The sequence below is a fragment of the Talaromyces proteolyticus genome (assembly GCF_021365285.1).
Source record: "Talaromyces proteolyticus strain PMI_201 chromosome Unknown BGW36scaffold_1, whole genome shotgun sequence".
Classification (NCBI taxonomy): domain Eukaryota; kingdom Fungi; phylum Ascomycota; class Eurotiomycetes; order Eurotiales; family Trichocomaceae; genus Talaromyces; species Talaromyces proteolyticus.
In genome coordinates this window covers 3,538,867-3,553,324 of record NW_025764277.1, presented here as the reverse complement: position 1 = coordinate 3,553,324, position 14,458 = coordinate 3,538,867, and the positions used below count along the sequence as shown (strand labels likewise).

General features: G+C 46.6%; 6 protein-coding genes across 6 annotated transcripts; 2 read left to right on the top strand and 4 right to left on the bottom strand.

Moving 5' to 3' along the window:
* Positions 1 to 181: 181 nt before the first annotated feature.
* Positions 182 to 1,494, bottom strand: BGW36DRAFT_285485 (FAD dependent oxidoreductase; the record flags this gene model as incomplete). The annotated part of the gene is made up of 3 exons (XM_046210321.1): positions 182 to 449; positions 553 to 784; positions 870 to 1,494. The coding sequence occupies 3 exons, from the start codon at positions 1,492 to 1,494 to the stop codon at positions 182 to 184; spliced, it is 1,125 nt and encodes a 374-aa protein (XP_046078578.1).
* Positions 1,495 to 3,270: 1,776 nt separating this feature from the next.
* On the top strand, positions 3,271 to 5,046 carry BGW36DRAFT_278087 (TAP-like protein-domain-containing protein; the record flags this gene model as incomplete). Its single annotated transcript, XM_046210202.1, has 1 exon — positions 3,271 to 5,046. A coding segment is annotated over one exon (1,776 nt), but the record flags the coding sequence as incomplete, so codon positions are not given.
* Positions 5,047 to 5,347: 301 nt separating this feature from the next.
* BGW36DRAFT_20326 (malate dehydrogenase, NAD-dependent) lies at positions 5,348 to 6,798 on the bottom strand. The gene is made up of 5 exons (XM_046209875.1): positions 6,672 to 6,798; positions 6,479 to 6,596; positions 6,268 to 6,417; positions 6,117 to 6,211; positions 5,348 to 6,063 (listed from the first exon to the last, which is right to left on the bottom strand). Exons 1-5 carry the CDS (start codon positions 6,735 to 6,737, stop codon positions 5,470 to 5,472), a joined length of 1,023 nt encoding a protein of 340 aa, XP_046078576.1. The 5' UTR covers positions 6,738 to 6,798; the 3' UTR covers positions 5,348 to 5,469.
* Positions 6,799 to 6,960: 162 nt separating this feature from the next.
* BGW36DRAFT_368468 (putative v-SNARE protein Bos1) lies at positions 6,961 to 8,313 on the bottom strand. Its single transcript, XM_046214998.1, has 4 exons — positions 8,177 to 8,313; positions 8,013 to 8,112; positions 7,773 to 7,954; positions 6,961 to 7,704 (listed from the first exon to the last, which is right to left on the bottom strand). The coding sequence occupies exons 1-4, from the start codon at positions 8,177 to 8,179 to the stop codon at positions 7,252 to 7,254; spliced, it is 738 nt and encodes a 245-aa protein (XP_046078575.1). The 5' UTR covers positions 8,180 to 8,313; the 3' UTR covers positions 6,961 to 7,251.
* On the bottom strand, positions 8,314 to 9,497 carry BGW36DRAFT_368466 (uncharacterized protein). Its single transcript, XM_046214997.1, has 5 exons — positions 9,447 to 9,497; positions 9,324 to 9,398; positions 9,261 to 9,262; positions 8,808 to 9,209; positions 8,314 to 8,749 (listed from the first exon to the last, which is right to left on the bottom strand). Exons 2-5 carry the CDS (start codon positions 9,372 to 9,374, stop codon positions 8,713 to 8,715), a joined length of 492 nt encoding a protein of 163 aa, XP_046078574.1. The 5' UTR covers positions 9,375 to 9,398; positions 9,447 to 9,497; the 3' UTR covers positions 8,314 to 8,712.
* A 1,696-nt stretch (positions 9,498 to 11,193) lies between these two features.
* On the top strand, positions 11,194 to 12,801 carry BGW36DRAFT_368462 (uncharacterized protein). The gene is made up of 3 exons (XM_046214996.1): positions 11,194 to 12,007; positions 12,063 to 12,109; positions 12,168 to 12,801. Exon 1 carries the CDS (start codon positions 11,615 to 11,617, stop codon positions 11,924 to 11,926), a length of 312 nt encoding a protein of 103 aa, XP_046078573.1. The 5' UTR covers positions 11,194 to 11,614; the 3' UTR covers positions 11,927 to 12,007; positions 12,063 to 12,109; positions 12,168 to 12,801.
* The last annotated feature ends 1,657 nt before the right edge of the window (positions 12,802 to 14,458 follow it).

Below are 14,458 nucleotides of genomic sequence, written 5' to 3'. Positions count from 1 at the left end.
AGAACTTTTACGACTAATCTCATTTTCCTACTCTTTGGTAGGAAAACAGTCTAAATTGTGTATAACCTTCAAATAATATCACTGCTACGAATATTGAATTGAGATAAAGTCTTATATTAAAGCTATACATTGACGATAAAACCAAGAAAGTATCTTTCCCTCAATCCCAAGCGGTTGACTCTTAGGTGCTACTTCGATTCCTTTTCAGATCCCTCATTTCTCGCACGGGCATCATCCTCTCATTTGTTGTCGAGGTAATAGAATCTCGATCCCAGGCCCAGCGCTGTGCAAGACTTTGGTCTAATTGCCCTTCAAGCATTTGGACAACATACTTCCCTAAGATGGGGAAGAATTTCCAACTATGGAAAGATCCTCCGGTTGCCATAAATAGATGTTTACAGCGCGGATGTTGACAGATAATGAAGTTTTGGTCAGGAGTGATAGCGTCCCTGTCAATATTCAATTGAATCAATAAGCATATATAAACTGAGAGAGAAAGTCTGCTTGAATCTATGAAAGATTGCGATATATGAATATCACGTCTCTCCTTACCAACATATGCGACAATCTTCATATTCAAACGCTTGTCCCTGATCACCGAGCATATGCTCGCTTACAGTAGCGAGAGCGTGATTCATTTCGGCTGCAAACGCTGAATAGTTTGATAAAGGGTCACTCGGAGGTGTTGAGATACGATTTCCATTGCAAATTTCGATGGTGTTTGTAAAACTAAGGTCACAGGTAATTTTCAATTCATTCTCTGCGTTTGGTGGTATCATCCCTCCTGTTTTGTTTCAATGCAATTAACATACGACTACTTTCACTCGGGTAAATATATGCAACGAACAGTAAAAGAAATTACTACATACCTTGGCCTTCACCACCAGCGAGGAGAAAAGCAGGACCGGATCGGAATTGCTCTGCGTCTTTCTGACCTAATTTTACGACACCCGTGATTAGCCCCGCTGCCGACATTCGACTACCTACGTGAAGCTCTGGGGTCTCTGGAGAACTTTTCACTAGTAGCCTTGCGGTCTCTGCTCCTGTCGCAAGAATAACGGAGTCCGAAATGAACACCTGACCATCCACAGACCGAGCTCCAGTACAAACACTCCTATCTTCATCCAATATGAGACTGGAAATGTCCGTTTCAATGTACTTCACCACTCCAGTAGATACAGCTGCATCAATAACTTTCTGTAAAGTTTCTCTAGCTTCAACCCACCCGCTGCTCTCGTTCAGGAGTACTTCGGTAAGATCACCTAGGTCGGCACCCGAGAAAAGCCCATGGTTAAGATCACGAATTGCATCTGGAGTGACGAGCTCGCACTTCTCGTCACTACCTTTCACTCCAAATCCTTCATAGTTAGCAATAACATTCTTTGAAAATTCAGATCTGTTGATGTCTGCCCAGACCAGTCCTCTTTCATAATAGAAGTCCTTGTACAAGGGATCCGTTCGCCACAGATGTTTCGCTTCGAGAGCCAGTTTCATGTAAAGTGGATCCGGGTAATCAGCACGAATTATTCTACTCTGGTCTCTCGAAGCACTTTTGTGATACGAAACAATCGGTCTATCGATGAGAATGATCGGAATTGACGTTTTGGAGGAAAGACACTTTTCCGCAAGGTGTAATGCGGTGGAAGCCCCGAAGATTCCGGATCCAATAATCAAGTACGACGAATGGATTTCGTTCGTCATTTTAAATAGCAGCTTATTCTGCTCTTAGAAGAGTAGAAGAGTTGTGTGCATAGCGATATGAAACTACGTTCCATAGTTGTTGCATGTAGTTCACCTCTTCGATGTGTGTACAACCTACCCCACCCGACAGAACCATGCATGCCCAACGCCATCATTCATAGGCTCAAAAAGTGAAAGTAACTAAATATAGAAATATCTTGAAAAAGAAGTTTGATTCCATAGCCTCATCACTGTAGGCACCAAACACATACCTACACATTAGTTTTCCAGCAAAAGGAATGTTATGTATGATTTAATGTGAGAAATCCAGCTTCACAATACCAGTTGGCATATGCATGAATGTGAAGTGTGATTAGATTTGTAATCTAGTGGCGTATAGCATTTTAGCATTCACTTCCACAGGCATGAAGTCTTTGTAAGTTCAATATACAAGCGGCGGTAGGCGAAAGCGTCGAAACTCACGTGCAGTCCCGGCAGAGTTCATTTCCATGCGACCGCTTAAATAAGACAAATATACCAATTCGAAAGGTCTATCAGACTTCCATACTGATGTTGAGATAAATTCACTCTCCTCATTTGCATAATTGGGAATGACCCCGTACGCAGACCCAAGTGACTGATCGAACAAATCCAGCACCTAGCCTCTATCGGGGCATAACCAATAATTACTCCGTGAAACTACAGAAACGGTTAACCAACAACAAGCAGTCCAGACTCTAGACTGCCGTCGTGAAGTACTTTTCCAGCGATTTTCATTGGCTCGTCATGAGCCTGATCATCTCTCCCCACAGTTTATCAGTCCGATATTGGCCGGCGGTCAATCTGATTCTGATAGCTCTCTGGTTAGAAAAGCCAAGAGATGCAGGAAGATGTACATATCATTCCAATAATAAAGTTACGGTGAATCGATAGTCAGGTGAATAGTATCCCTGTGTTCCTTCTTGTGTGGCTTGCGCAGGATTGACCCGCCCAGGCCCGCTAAGTGTGGACTTTCATACTCGCTTTGTGGGGTTCTGTTATCAGGTCAGTCTCTCCGACTCCGCAGATACATGAACTATACTAGGTACAGTAAGTACAGAGTAGTATTGGGCCAAAATTTTTGCTTTGTTTGCTTTTTTGCCGTCTATCAGATGACAACCTAGACCGATTCATGCGTAGTCTGGTTTGATAGCCCCCATTCACAAAATAGATAAGCCAGCAAGCCATACATTATTTCGATCAGTAGCTATCTCTAAATGTCTCCTCAATTGATTGATTTGGATACCTTCAACTGCTCATGTTAAGACAAAAATAGTGATTATCATGACAAAATTGCGTTTCTCTCCAGATTTATTAACAGATCTGCCAAGCTCCAAACCATCAGCTTCATGGCATCGTACAATTAACAACAAGCGGGGAGAAAACCGCACTGCTATAAAGCTTCTCCACGGTTTTTTAATTCTCTGTCTTTGTCTCTCTATTTGGTGGACGTCCGCCTTTGGGTCATACCCTTTGGCAAGGACAGGTCTTTTTTCGGGGAGGGAAAACCAAATTATAGATATCGAAAATGAACGAATAATACATCCCGCAGAACAACAGATTTTCCGATGGGATGATATCGTCCCTAGCGAGTCCCTCGAGTATACGCCCTGTTTCTCATCTTTTCTCTGCGCGCGATTATCCGTACCGCTGAATTGGAACGCTACCACTACCCCAACAGCAAGCAATGATGAGCCCGAAGAAGCAGAAACGCGCGTCGCAGTGGCTATCATAAAATTGCCCGCCAAGGTCCCAGTGACCGACCCTCAATACGGAGGACCTATCATCGTCAACCCCGGCGGACCTGGTGAATCGGGAATCTATCAGGTCCTATCAGATGGCGAAAGCCTGCAAGCACTTGTTGACAGTGAGGGCAGCGATATCACCTTATCGAATAGCGAAGTCCAATTCCCGAAACACTTCGATATCCTGTCATTTGACCCGAGAGGGGCAAACAATACCACCCCCCGTTTACGCTGTTTCCCAGATGCGTTCAGTCAGCAAGTCTGGCAGTTGCAGTCGCCAGACTATGGGCTATTATGGCATAGCGAGAGCATTATTGGGATGGATTGGGGGCGAGCAGCGGCACTTGGAGCCAGTTGCTCACATGGAAGAGACCACGACGCAGAGAATATTGTTCCGTACTTGAATACGGCGCAGACAGTCGAGGATATGCTTCAGATTGTTGAAAAAGAAGGAGAATGGCGAGAACAAGAAGCACGAAGATTGATGACAGGTGAACGCCCCAGGACAGGAAACAGCATCGGAAGCGAAGAGGACGGAGAAATCATCAAACGAGTAGCATACCGACCCAGTGAGGAAAAGATCAAATACTGGGGTATGAGTTACGGGACCCTGCTAGGCGCTACCTTCGCCGCCATGCACCCTGATCGGGTCGGCCGAATGATTCTCGACGGCGTCGTCGATCCAGCCGACCACTACTCCGGACGCTGGCTAACCCAACTGCAAGACTCTGATCAAATCGTGTCGAAATTCTGCGAATATTGCTTCCAAGCTGGACCGGAGAAATGTCCAATCTATACCGGCTCTTCACCTGCAGATGTTGAAGCGCGGTTTACATCCATTCTCTACCATTTGAAAGAAAACCCCATTGCGGTGTCTCCTCTTCGCTCCGACGGTATCAGTAGCCCGGAAATGGTAACATATAACGACGTCCATTTGCGACTTCTCTCCGGCTTATATTTCCCATTTACAATGGCAGAGAATTTCTTTAGCCTTCTGCTTGCGCTGGAGAGCAGAAATTCGTCCTCGCGAGACTTGGTGACTATGGTCAGTGGAAAGCAGGCCCTGCTCACCCCATCCGGATGCCAACAAAACGACGAAGAATCATCCGAACTCAATGTTCCCTATGTATCTGGCGTAGGGGCCTTCCAGGCGATTTCATGCATGGATATTGGCGGCCCGTTAAATCTCACGCGGCAAGATTTCCGAGACTACCTGGCTGAATTGCTAGGCCAGAGTCAATGGATCGGCCCCAGCTGGGCACGCAACAAACTGGCATGTGAGGGATTCACAGTGACGCCTGTATGGAAACCTGCTTTGAAGTTTGAAACGCAAGAATGGGCGAATACTTCACACCCGCTGTTGATAATTGGTAATTCGCATGATACCGTAACCCCATTGCGCAACGCGAGGCGTGTCTCAAGAGAGTTGTTTCCCGGAAGTGCGGTGTTGCACCAGGATTCCGAGGGTCATTGTTCACATTCTAGCCCGTCGTTGTGTACGGCGAGGGCAATCCGAGAATACTTCCAGACCGGACTGGTGCCTGAAGAAGGCACAGTCTGTGAACCGGAAATGAAACCCTTCCTGGGCTGTGTCTCGGCTAAGAATAATAGCGATGCTGGCAGTGAGTGTAATTTCGCTGATGTGGCAGACGCAAAATTGTGGAAAGCTTTGGTTGAGCTGGCGGATCCGTTCCGGCTTCAGATTGACTCGATGAAGATGGCCAGTTGGCAGCCTGCTGGATATCCTGTCAAGGGTTATTGATTTAGTTGATGATAGATTGACGAATTGACGTATATATAGATTTATTCATGCTGATACCGGTTGTCTTTGGCGAGCTTACATGTATTGAATTGATGGAGTTACACCTACGCATGTTGTAGTAATTAGTCAAACAAAAGAAAGCTCGTTATTTCAGTGGTTTTACAAAACATATAGAACAGATAGAAAACGGTCTATGCATTAAGCCTCTGCATTACACCAACGCTTCAATTGATTTACTTGCATTTAAGGGTTGGCCTTGACAAACTCAACACCCTTCGCGATGTTCTTCTTCAAGTCACCAAGGGCGGCCTCGAGAAGCTTCTCCTCATAAGCAGAAACCTGGCCAACGGGGAGGATCTTCTCAACACCATTGGGGCCGAGCTCGACACGGGAAGCGAAGAAGTCAACACCCTGGTCCTTATAGAGAGGGCTGTCAACAAAGGTAGGCTCAATGACACCCTTGACACCCTGGGCAGCCTTGAGGAGAGACTCGGCGAAGCGGGCACCGGCGAAGGCCATGGAGAGGGTGGCAGAGCCAGCACCGTCCTTGGCCTTGACGACCTCGTCACCACCGAACTGGATGCGGTTGACAAGAGCATCACGGGCCTCACCCTCAATGTCGGCGTGGTTGGACTGAGAGAGGAGAGGAACGATGGTCACACCAGAGTGACCTCCAACAACTGGGACCTCCTCGTTGGCAGGGTCGGTCTTCTTGACCTGGGAGATGAAACGAGAAGCGCGAACGACGTCGAGGGTGGTAACACCGAAGAGACGCTTGGGGTTGTAGACGTTCTTGGACTTGAAGACCTCGGCGACAATGGGGACAGTGGAGTTGACCTGCTTGTCTATTAGGATTATACCGTGAAAATTCCAGTACAGGTTGCACGTACCGGGTTGGAAATGACCAGGATGTTGGCGTTGGGGGAAGCTTCGGCAGCAGCCTTGGCGAGGTCACGGACAATGGAGGCATTGGTGTTGAATAGATCTTGCTTCTGATCAGTACGGTAGTATGGCACTACAGATCGTTTAGATGCAACGTACCATCACGGGTCATGCCAGGCTTGCGGGGAACACCAGCGGGGATAAGGACAACCTCAGCGCCTTCGAGGGCCTCCTTGAGACCCGAAGGAGTAGGGTCATAGCCAGTGACAGTGCTGTTGGTGTTGATGTGGCTGAGATCAGCGGCGACACCTGCAAATAAGCTTGTTAGTACTCGGCGGCGCAAGAAAAAGATAGGTTGCAGGTGTTGTACCAGGGCCGCCACGGATATCGTACAAAGCAAGCGTGGTAACACGGGGGTTAAGCTTCATCAACAGAGACAAAGGCTGGCCAATGCCACCGGCGGCACCGAGAACGGTGACCTTGGAGGCCTAGATATGATTTTCAGCGGTTAGTAGACCGATGTACTAGTTGGTAAACACAGCACGGCAAAAAGAGAAGCGCACCTGGCGAGCAGAGACCGAGAAGGCCCGCTTCTGCAAGAGACCGAACGACTGGCGAGCAGCGAACATGATGAAGAATGGAATTGTATTTTGAGGGGGATATGAAAGGATGCAAAACACAGGCACAGAGATGGGCAATTGGAGAGGAGAGAAAGAGAGTCCGACTGCAAAAGTTGCACTGGAGGAAAGCCGAGCCGGGCGAGCGCTAACCGGGACCAGCCTAGCAGCCCTCCCTGTCTCCGATGGGCTCCGCGTCCCGGTGTGCCACATACAACTCTACTACTACTAACTAGTTCATTAATAGTACTACTAACTTACTCGGAGTCGAGGTGATTAGCCGCGGCATTTCTGTGTGTGTCTACGTAGCGATCATCGGCATCGCTTTACTTCTCGGGCACGGCTGTACGGCTGTACGGCTTCAATTGCACTTGAGTTCCTCTTCCCAAGGTATAATAGACACGCAAATCACGTCATTGCAAGTAAAAGTGGTATTCTGTCCCAAACGCCGGCAATAACAAACCACAAACACAAGTATCTATACAGGACTGCTCGCAGAACGCTGGAAACTGACTTTGGTGGGTGCTCACGACCTCAAGAAGTGAAGCACAAGCCAGCAGAACAGGAAAAACACCACCACTCCGCCCCAGAATATCCACTTGTCCTCTTTTGCCCGGCGCTCCACCATCCGGATAGTATCGCCGCTGATGCCCAGCGTGTTACCCACGCTGTAGAGCCTGCGTTGTGTGCCCTTCAGTATATCTCGCTGCTGTCCGAGATCATTCAAGACTGCACGGCCGCGGTCCAGGAACTCGTCGAGTTGGTTATTTGTCTGTGCGAAAAACGACTGCTCGCGTAGAGCATGCGACTCGCGCTCGTATGTGCCTGGTCCTGCACCGAAACTCAACCCGGAGCCGGAGGCGTTTCCATTTCCAAAGGCAGATGTTCGAGGGAGGGCGGAGTCTGCGTAGGGGTTCTCAGGCGTAGCAGCATTATGGGGGCGGCGACCGAAGAGCTCACTGCGATTCGTCACGGATGCCTGGACACACATTAATATATACGTATAGCTAAACAACAGACGTAGGATTCTGCTCGTGCTCGTCTTACCGCTTCTTCTCGTTCTTTACGCAGCCGCTCAAACTGTTGTCGGTAATCGGTCAACGCTGTGCGGAAATTCCTCTCGCGTTCTGCTGCTTTTTCTTTCTTTTCGGCGATGATTTCGCTTTTCGCTAGGGTTGAGTAGTCGTCTATTGTTCTCGCATAAGAGGCAAGTGACGCGGATATTTGGCCTGTCATAAGTTTAGAAGCGAGAACAACAAACAAATTCATCAGTTGTAATAAACATACCCTGCAACGCAGGCGATGTGGTAGACGGTGACTCGGCAAATATATCAAGATCGCGACGTATTGCAGATGACTGCTTCAAAGCCGAGTTGAACAGTGAATTCTGTGGTTTGGCAATTAAACTGTTAGTGGTCGCGCGAGGTGTAAACTTTCGGATGGTCACATACCATTTCATCAACTCTCGCTTTCAGACTCTGCCACGGCGAACGCAAAAGTCCAGGCAATAATTTGGATATCACAGATAATAGTTTACAAAGGTAGAGAAGAAGTTTGATCAAGAATGGTGGCGTGACAGCTATATTGTTCTCGGTGGGCCGAAGGGACACCTCTTCAAAAGCCAAAATAGTGACGCCATTCACCGCCTTCAGATAATCCGAGATTCGGCCTCGCTCTGAACAGATGTCGACAACTTGATATCCGACATTTATAATATTTCCCTGGAGTTTATAAAATAAATTATGTTAAGACGTATTTCATCCGCCTCTTTCAGGAGCATGTGCAAAAACCAGGTTCACTCAAGGGAAATCACTATTAAATCTACAACATGGTATAATCGATAACTATTCCCAGTAGAAAAGCAGAGAGGAGACATTCTACCAACCAACACCGATATTTAAAAAGGCTCAAAAGAGTCAGACATGAGAAGTACGAGCAAGCAAAGCGATCACGACTTCGGTCAATCCCACTGCGCATTATCTCCAATTTAGTCTTTCTTGGGGTATTTGTTCTGGATGAGCCACCTATAACACGTCGTTAGTGAGAAACAATACATCAAAGTTAGTAGCAGCTAACACCCACTTGCTAACAAAGTAGTCAACACCAGCAAATAGACCGACAGCACCGGCCCAAATACCAGCAACTTCCCACGACAAGCGTCCCTCGGTATGCTTGCGATAAGCACCATATCCAAGCCCTGCACTGACGGCAGCAATAATAACGGCATTTCCAATATAAACGGGGTTTTCGGCGTTGTCGCGTATACTTTTAGCCTTGGCTTTTCCTTTCTTGCTCGCAGAAGCCTTTGACCGGGCGAGAGCCTCCTCGGCCTCCCGCTCCAGTCTTTCGGCTTGCGTGGTGGTCTTCACTTCTTGGTTGAGAAAGTCGGAGTGAACAGACTGGACCGAGGGTGCATCGACATCGACGAGAGAAGCGGTGCTCACAGATTCTGTTTTGACGATCTCAGGCGGGGCCGGGGCACGACTTCGTCGGTTAGATATATGTCAAGGAGCAGAATTCAGTGCTTGTACTCACGCCTATTGCAGGGTTAGTTATCTAAGTACAGTCACCCATCTATTTAAGCGCAAGCCGGCTTACCTCTTCTGGGGGCTGGGGACCTCCCTTAGCAGCAGCAGAAGCATAAGACATTCTGGCAGTAGGTAGTCGGATACACTGTGAGGACATTAATACCAAGAAGCATACTTAACGGATGTAACATACAGATGGATGTTGTTATACAGGTACAGACGAAACTGTCGTGCTAAATCTTGCCTGAAACTGGTGATCGGGCGAAGAGGAGTATTTAAAGGCGTGACCACTTGCATCTGCCAGGGTCACGACACCTACGTCATCGCCGGGTGACTCGCACGTGTTCGGGCCAGAGCTGCCGCCTTGGGACTAGCGTGGAATGAGCTAATTCTGCATTTTGTTGATGCTTCATACTACTACGTAGTTATGTATATGCACTCCTAGTGCTATTAGTATCATGAGTATTTGTGTTGTATGCCCAGAGGAGGTAAAGCAAGTGATCTAGTTTACCCTGCTTCAATGTGGGAGAATTTCAAGGAACGGGTCCTGCATCTCATGGTAATTGTACATATACCCCTACATGGCCTAGCGTCGACACCTTGGGCGATAGTAAATATGTGGACTTAGAGCCTTAGAGCCTTAGAGCCTGGAGTCTAGAGGCCTCAGGCCCAAGGCCTATATTCATTGGCTCCCCTAAAGCCTTCATAAACACACTCGCATGTGATATCTCTCTACTACTGTCTAAATTCTAAAATGAAGCGATAAACTTCACTCAAAGGGCAAGCCGACTAGATGTACAATCTAAGATACCAACTTTTTTTGGCATCCAATCCTTCGTCCCGGGCTAGCTCTTTGCTGGTAAAAGCAAAAGATCACCTCAAAGAATTATCACTTCAAGACAGAATGTTTAATCAGCATGGAAAAAGAGGTTAGACGAGCAGATTATATAGGTTTTCGCCCTATTTGAGACTGTCTCCTATTTTCGTGCGAATTTCCTAGGAATTTTAAATTATATGTTATGCCTTGTTAATACATATTAAATATAGAGCGTCTATATCCAGAACAATTCAAGTCATCAAGTAGTATTGTATAGACATTTTACATGGTCTCAGCTGATCGGAATACCACAGGATTCTTGTGTCAGTTGGGAAATGCGTTGCAGCTACGATGCCCACGAAATGAATCCAAACATTAAAGCAAATGGGGAACGATGATGGATATCTGAAGTATCCCTCCCCCTTTATTGATGATACTATTAATAACAGAAATAGATTCCAAACAAGTAAAATTGCCAATTAGCCGACGAAATTGATAGCTTCAGCCCTACACGTACTCACTGCCTTTATCAAGAAATGTTTCACCCTAAGAAACCTTCATCTATCAACACTTGGAAGTAGGAAAATCCTAGAAAGATCAACAATATGATTATAGTATTCAAGAAAGTCAGCAAAAATAAGAATGTTACTCTACATTTAAATGTTCTGTAAGGGTGTTAATGAGTAATGACTGAATCTTCATTATTTTATAAAACGTAAATTGAGTAACTAATCAAAGGTTGAAACATATTTTTAAGCTGATTACATAGGCAACGTTATCTTATGGGCTGTGTAATTTTAAATGTCACCCTATAAATGGCTGTCAAATACCCCAGGGCCCAGTGTATTATTGATTGCAACCATACGTGTGTAGCCAAAGGGTACAATTTTGCAATGATGACTAGTCACGAGGGACCATAGACGTTAATTTTATTTACTAGGTCTTTATGCTAGATACCAAAACAGATATCGCCCTACCGTGACTTTCTCAAGTGCTATACTTGTGACTGAGTTATATCGATTATACCAGTTGATGGATGTATATGTGCCGTTCCAAGGATAATTCAAAATTACGTAGATAGATGGACTGCAAGGCAATTACATTAATTAGAAAACTCTTATCCATTAATTGATTAAAATACTATTTTCGCATAAAAACAACATTGAAATATTACACGCCTAACGTCGAGACAATTTGCTAAGAATCCAACTGTAATATGCATGATTCCGAAGAGACAAAATGAAAGTAAAATGCCGAATTTTAATGTTCCCGAAAATGCAAGGAGCATGCATGGGTTACAATGTCCTCTGCCTTAAAAAGGCCACAAATTCACGGTTCCTATAAAACGCCTTGGGAAAAACCATCCACACGGGATTCTAGGGAACACGGAAGAAATGTATAAAATAAAGCGTCAGAACGAAAAAAAGAAATGATAAAAATAAAAACACTAAATAAACCGCATTCTTTAGAGTAAACTCCTCCCATGTCTGTTCATAGCGGCATGTCGTAGCATTATAATTAGGTTGAACTTATCCATTTTGGAAATGGCTTTGACCACCTCTATGATTAAAAATAAAATGTTGTGGCGAAATTTCTGTCGGATTTCTTGGTTTGTTGCTTTGTGTGACGGGTTGGAGGGAATACATGTTTGCATTCAGTGGTCGAAGAGTAGAAGTCTGGTTACGCAAAACTCAGAACAGATCACGAGTGAAAACCACTGCAGGATGAATAACACCACTGACAGAAACCTAGGATTTGGCGGAATGGCAGTTATTGCAACGGTTATACCCGCAGATCTTGCACCGCCATATGGCCGTGAAGGGACCAGAGTTGCAGTCGGAGCAGCGCCAGGTTAAAATGTTGCCATTGGTGCCCTGGATGATGGCGAAGACATGGCCAGAGCATTGGTTTGCCATTTTGCAGGATAGTAGAATTTCCTGTTTGGTGAGCTTTATTCAGGCGCAAAAAAGTGTAGCTAGGGACATCACATACGGTTGAATAGGTATGGGTTGTTGGATAAAGTCGTAAAAAGATGAGGACTAGGGCAATGAGCATACAACGAAGACAACTTCGAATCAATGACAGAGTTAGACTTACACTGCAAGCTGTATAAAAGTTGTCAAGACAAGTCAATGGGAAAAGCTGGTCTGTAAAATGGGATGGTTGACAGAAAGTGTCCAATTTATAGACCTCGATCTCGTAAGGCAACTTCCGAGTGCACGATATTGATGTACTCCGAGTGATAGACCGAATTGCAAGGACTCAGTAGCAAAAGAGTAAACAACGAACGAACGACAAGCTAAGCACTCCCTGCAACTGGATCCCTAACGGCCAGCAGCACGCATCCGATTCGGGGAGGGACGAACGCTCAGATCGGGACTCGGAGCCTCAAGTGTAATGTGAGGTCGAAATGCGGTGCATGTCTCCAACTCGATCGTAGAGCCAGAATTACGAAAGTCAAAAGTCGGAAAAAGTAAATGAAATATTCGGATTAGGGGCCAATAGCAACACGTTGAAGTAAATACCGAAACGGTTGACGAGGACAGCTCAGAAAAAACAATTTCAAAACAAGCGGTATCAGACTATCAGCATTTGCGCGAGTGCGGAAGCCAGTTTCAGCGCAGCCCAGGTCTGGCCGGCGACATGGGCAGAAGGAGGATGCAGAGGAAGACAGGGCATCCCAGCAGGGCTTGGTCATTCAGGCAGTCAAATACAGTGTAATCGGTCCAGATAAACATACGGAGGAAGACACAGCATTATCCATGACGCACCCAGCCCAGCTGGCCCAACAGCGCGGCAGTTCCCCCCTTCCCATCGCTTCATCACCAAAAGTCGCCAGGCGCTAGTAGCATTTTCGGTGGTACCGCTGCCATGGGTCCAATCATGGCAGCGTATGGGGTAGTTTTCGTGCTAGGGGGCGAACCCATTGGGCCTAAGTCCCTGCAGCTCGTCTTAATCTTCGCACAGCATGTTGTGCCATTGGCTACGCGATGTCGAGGCTGCTCCACCCGACAGGGACTAGACAGGGACTACCTACCATCATTGAATGTGCAGTGGACCTAGGATCGGCCAGCAAGATCAAAGACATGGTTCAATAAAGCTGTTGCGGCGATACCATTGGCTAGTGCGGACTTGGTTTCTGGGCTGGTTCTGGCTCAACCAACGGAACCATTGCGTTTCATCCGTTTAATGCATCGGCATTGGCTCCAGAGGGGCCAGCCACTGGCCAGAGCTGGATTTCCGGCCCGCCCGGACACGCCAAGCCGGCTGGTGGTTGGCACGTCTCAGGAATGCCAAAAAAAGAGTTTCCCGGGGATGCGGTCCCGATCCTAGCTAGCCCTGCCTAGTGCGCGACTAGTGTTTGCCCTTTTTTGTTCTCGTCTTTTCTCCCTCAGTAAGCACTTGTACGCGGTAGACCAAGTCATAGCAGCTATTTGCAGTTTGAGGCTTGATTGAGCTAATCCCTCTATCCTCCTCCTCTCCAGATCGGGCAGGAGCTTAACGTTTGCTCTCTAGTATCTACTATTCTTGGTACTGGACTAACATGGTCTAATGCACAGGCTGTGTCATACACGTCCGTAGTCGGCTACACACTGACGATTCAATGATTGTCATGATATTCATGGAGACCGGATACATCAACTCATAGCTTGACAAACGGACGGCCTAGCTTCTATCCGATCCTCACTGCCTTAACTGCGCATTTATTAGTGGAGCAAGCAAGTGCCGGAAATTTAACGCTTCGACCCTGTCCGCACATCCCCTGCTGCCAGTCACTACCCAGCCTGCCAATCAGACGTCTTCCTCAGCAAAACAATAGTCTTCCTGCGTGCCACCATCCCCGTTTTGAGAATGTACGGCGCATTGCTAACCATGGACTCGGGTTCAGATAGTGTTCTGGATCGACGCTTTCTAGGTTTTTCTTTTGGCTTTCTGCTTTATACTTTCCACCAAATCGACTATTACTGCCTAGCTACATTCTTGCCCGAGCTAATCGACGGTCTTGTTATTCGGATTATTTCGTGCCACAACGTACGACGGTTTCCAGATGAAGTTACTCACAACGCAGGCCTTCCACGGGCAAGAATTGCGACAGAACACGCTTGGTTATGCCGAATAATTCCAGATATCGTCAGGATTGAAACATATACCAGCTCACACTTTCCCTTGTTTTATTTTGTTATGCTTGTCCCATATAGCACAAACACTGAATATAGTGTGTTGCATCGCTCGCGAAACGCTATTCTGCAATTTTCCCGAGAATGCTGCAACCCAAATCAATTGAACGTGATGCATCAAATACAAATACTACACAACAAGCCCTTTAGTCACATGAAGCAGACCAGTTGCGAGGAAGCTCCACCTAGAAACCATAAAATTACCCCCTA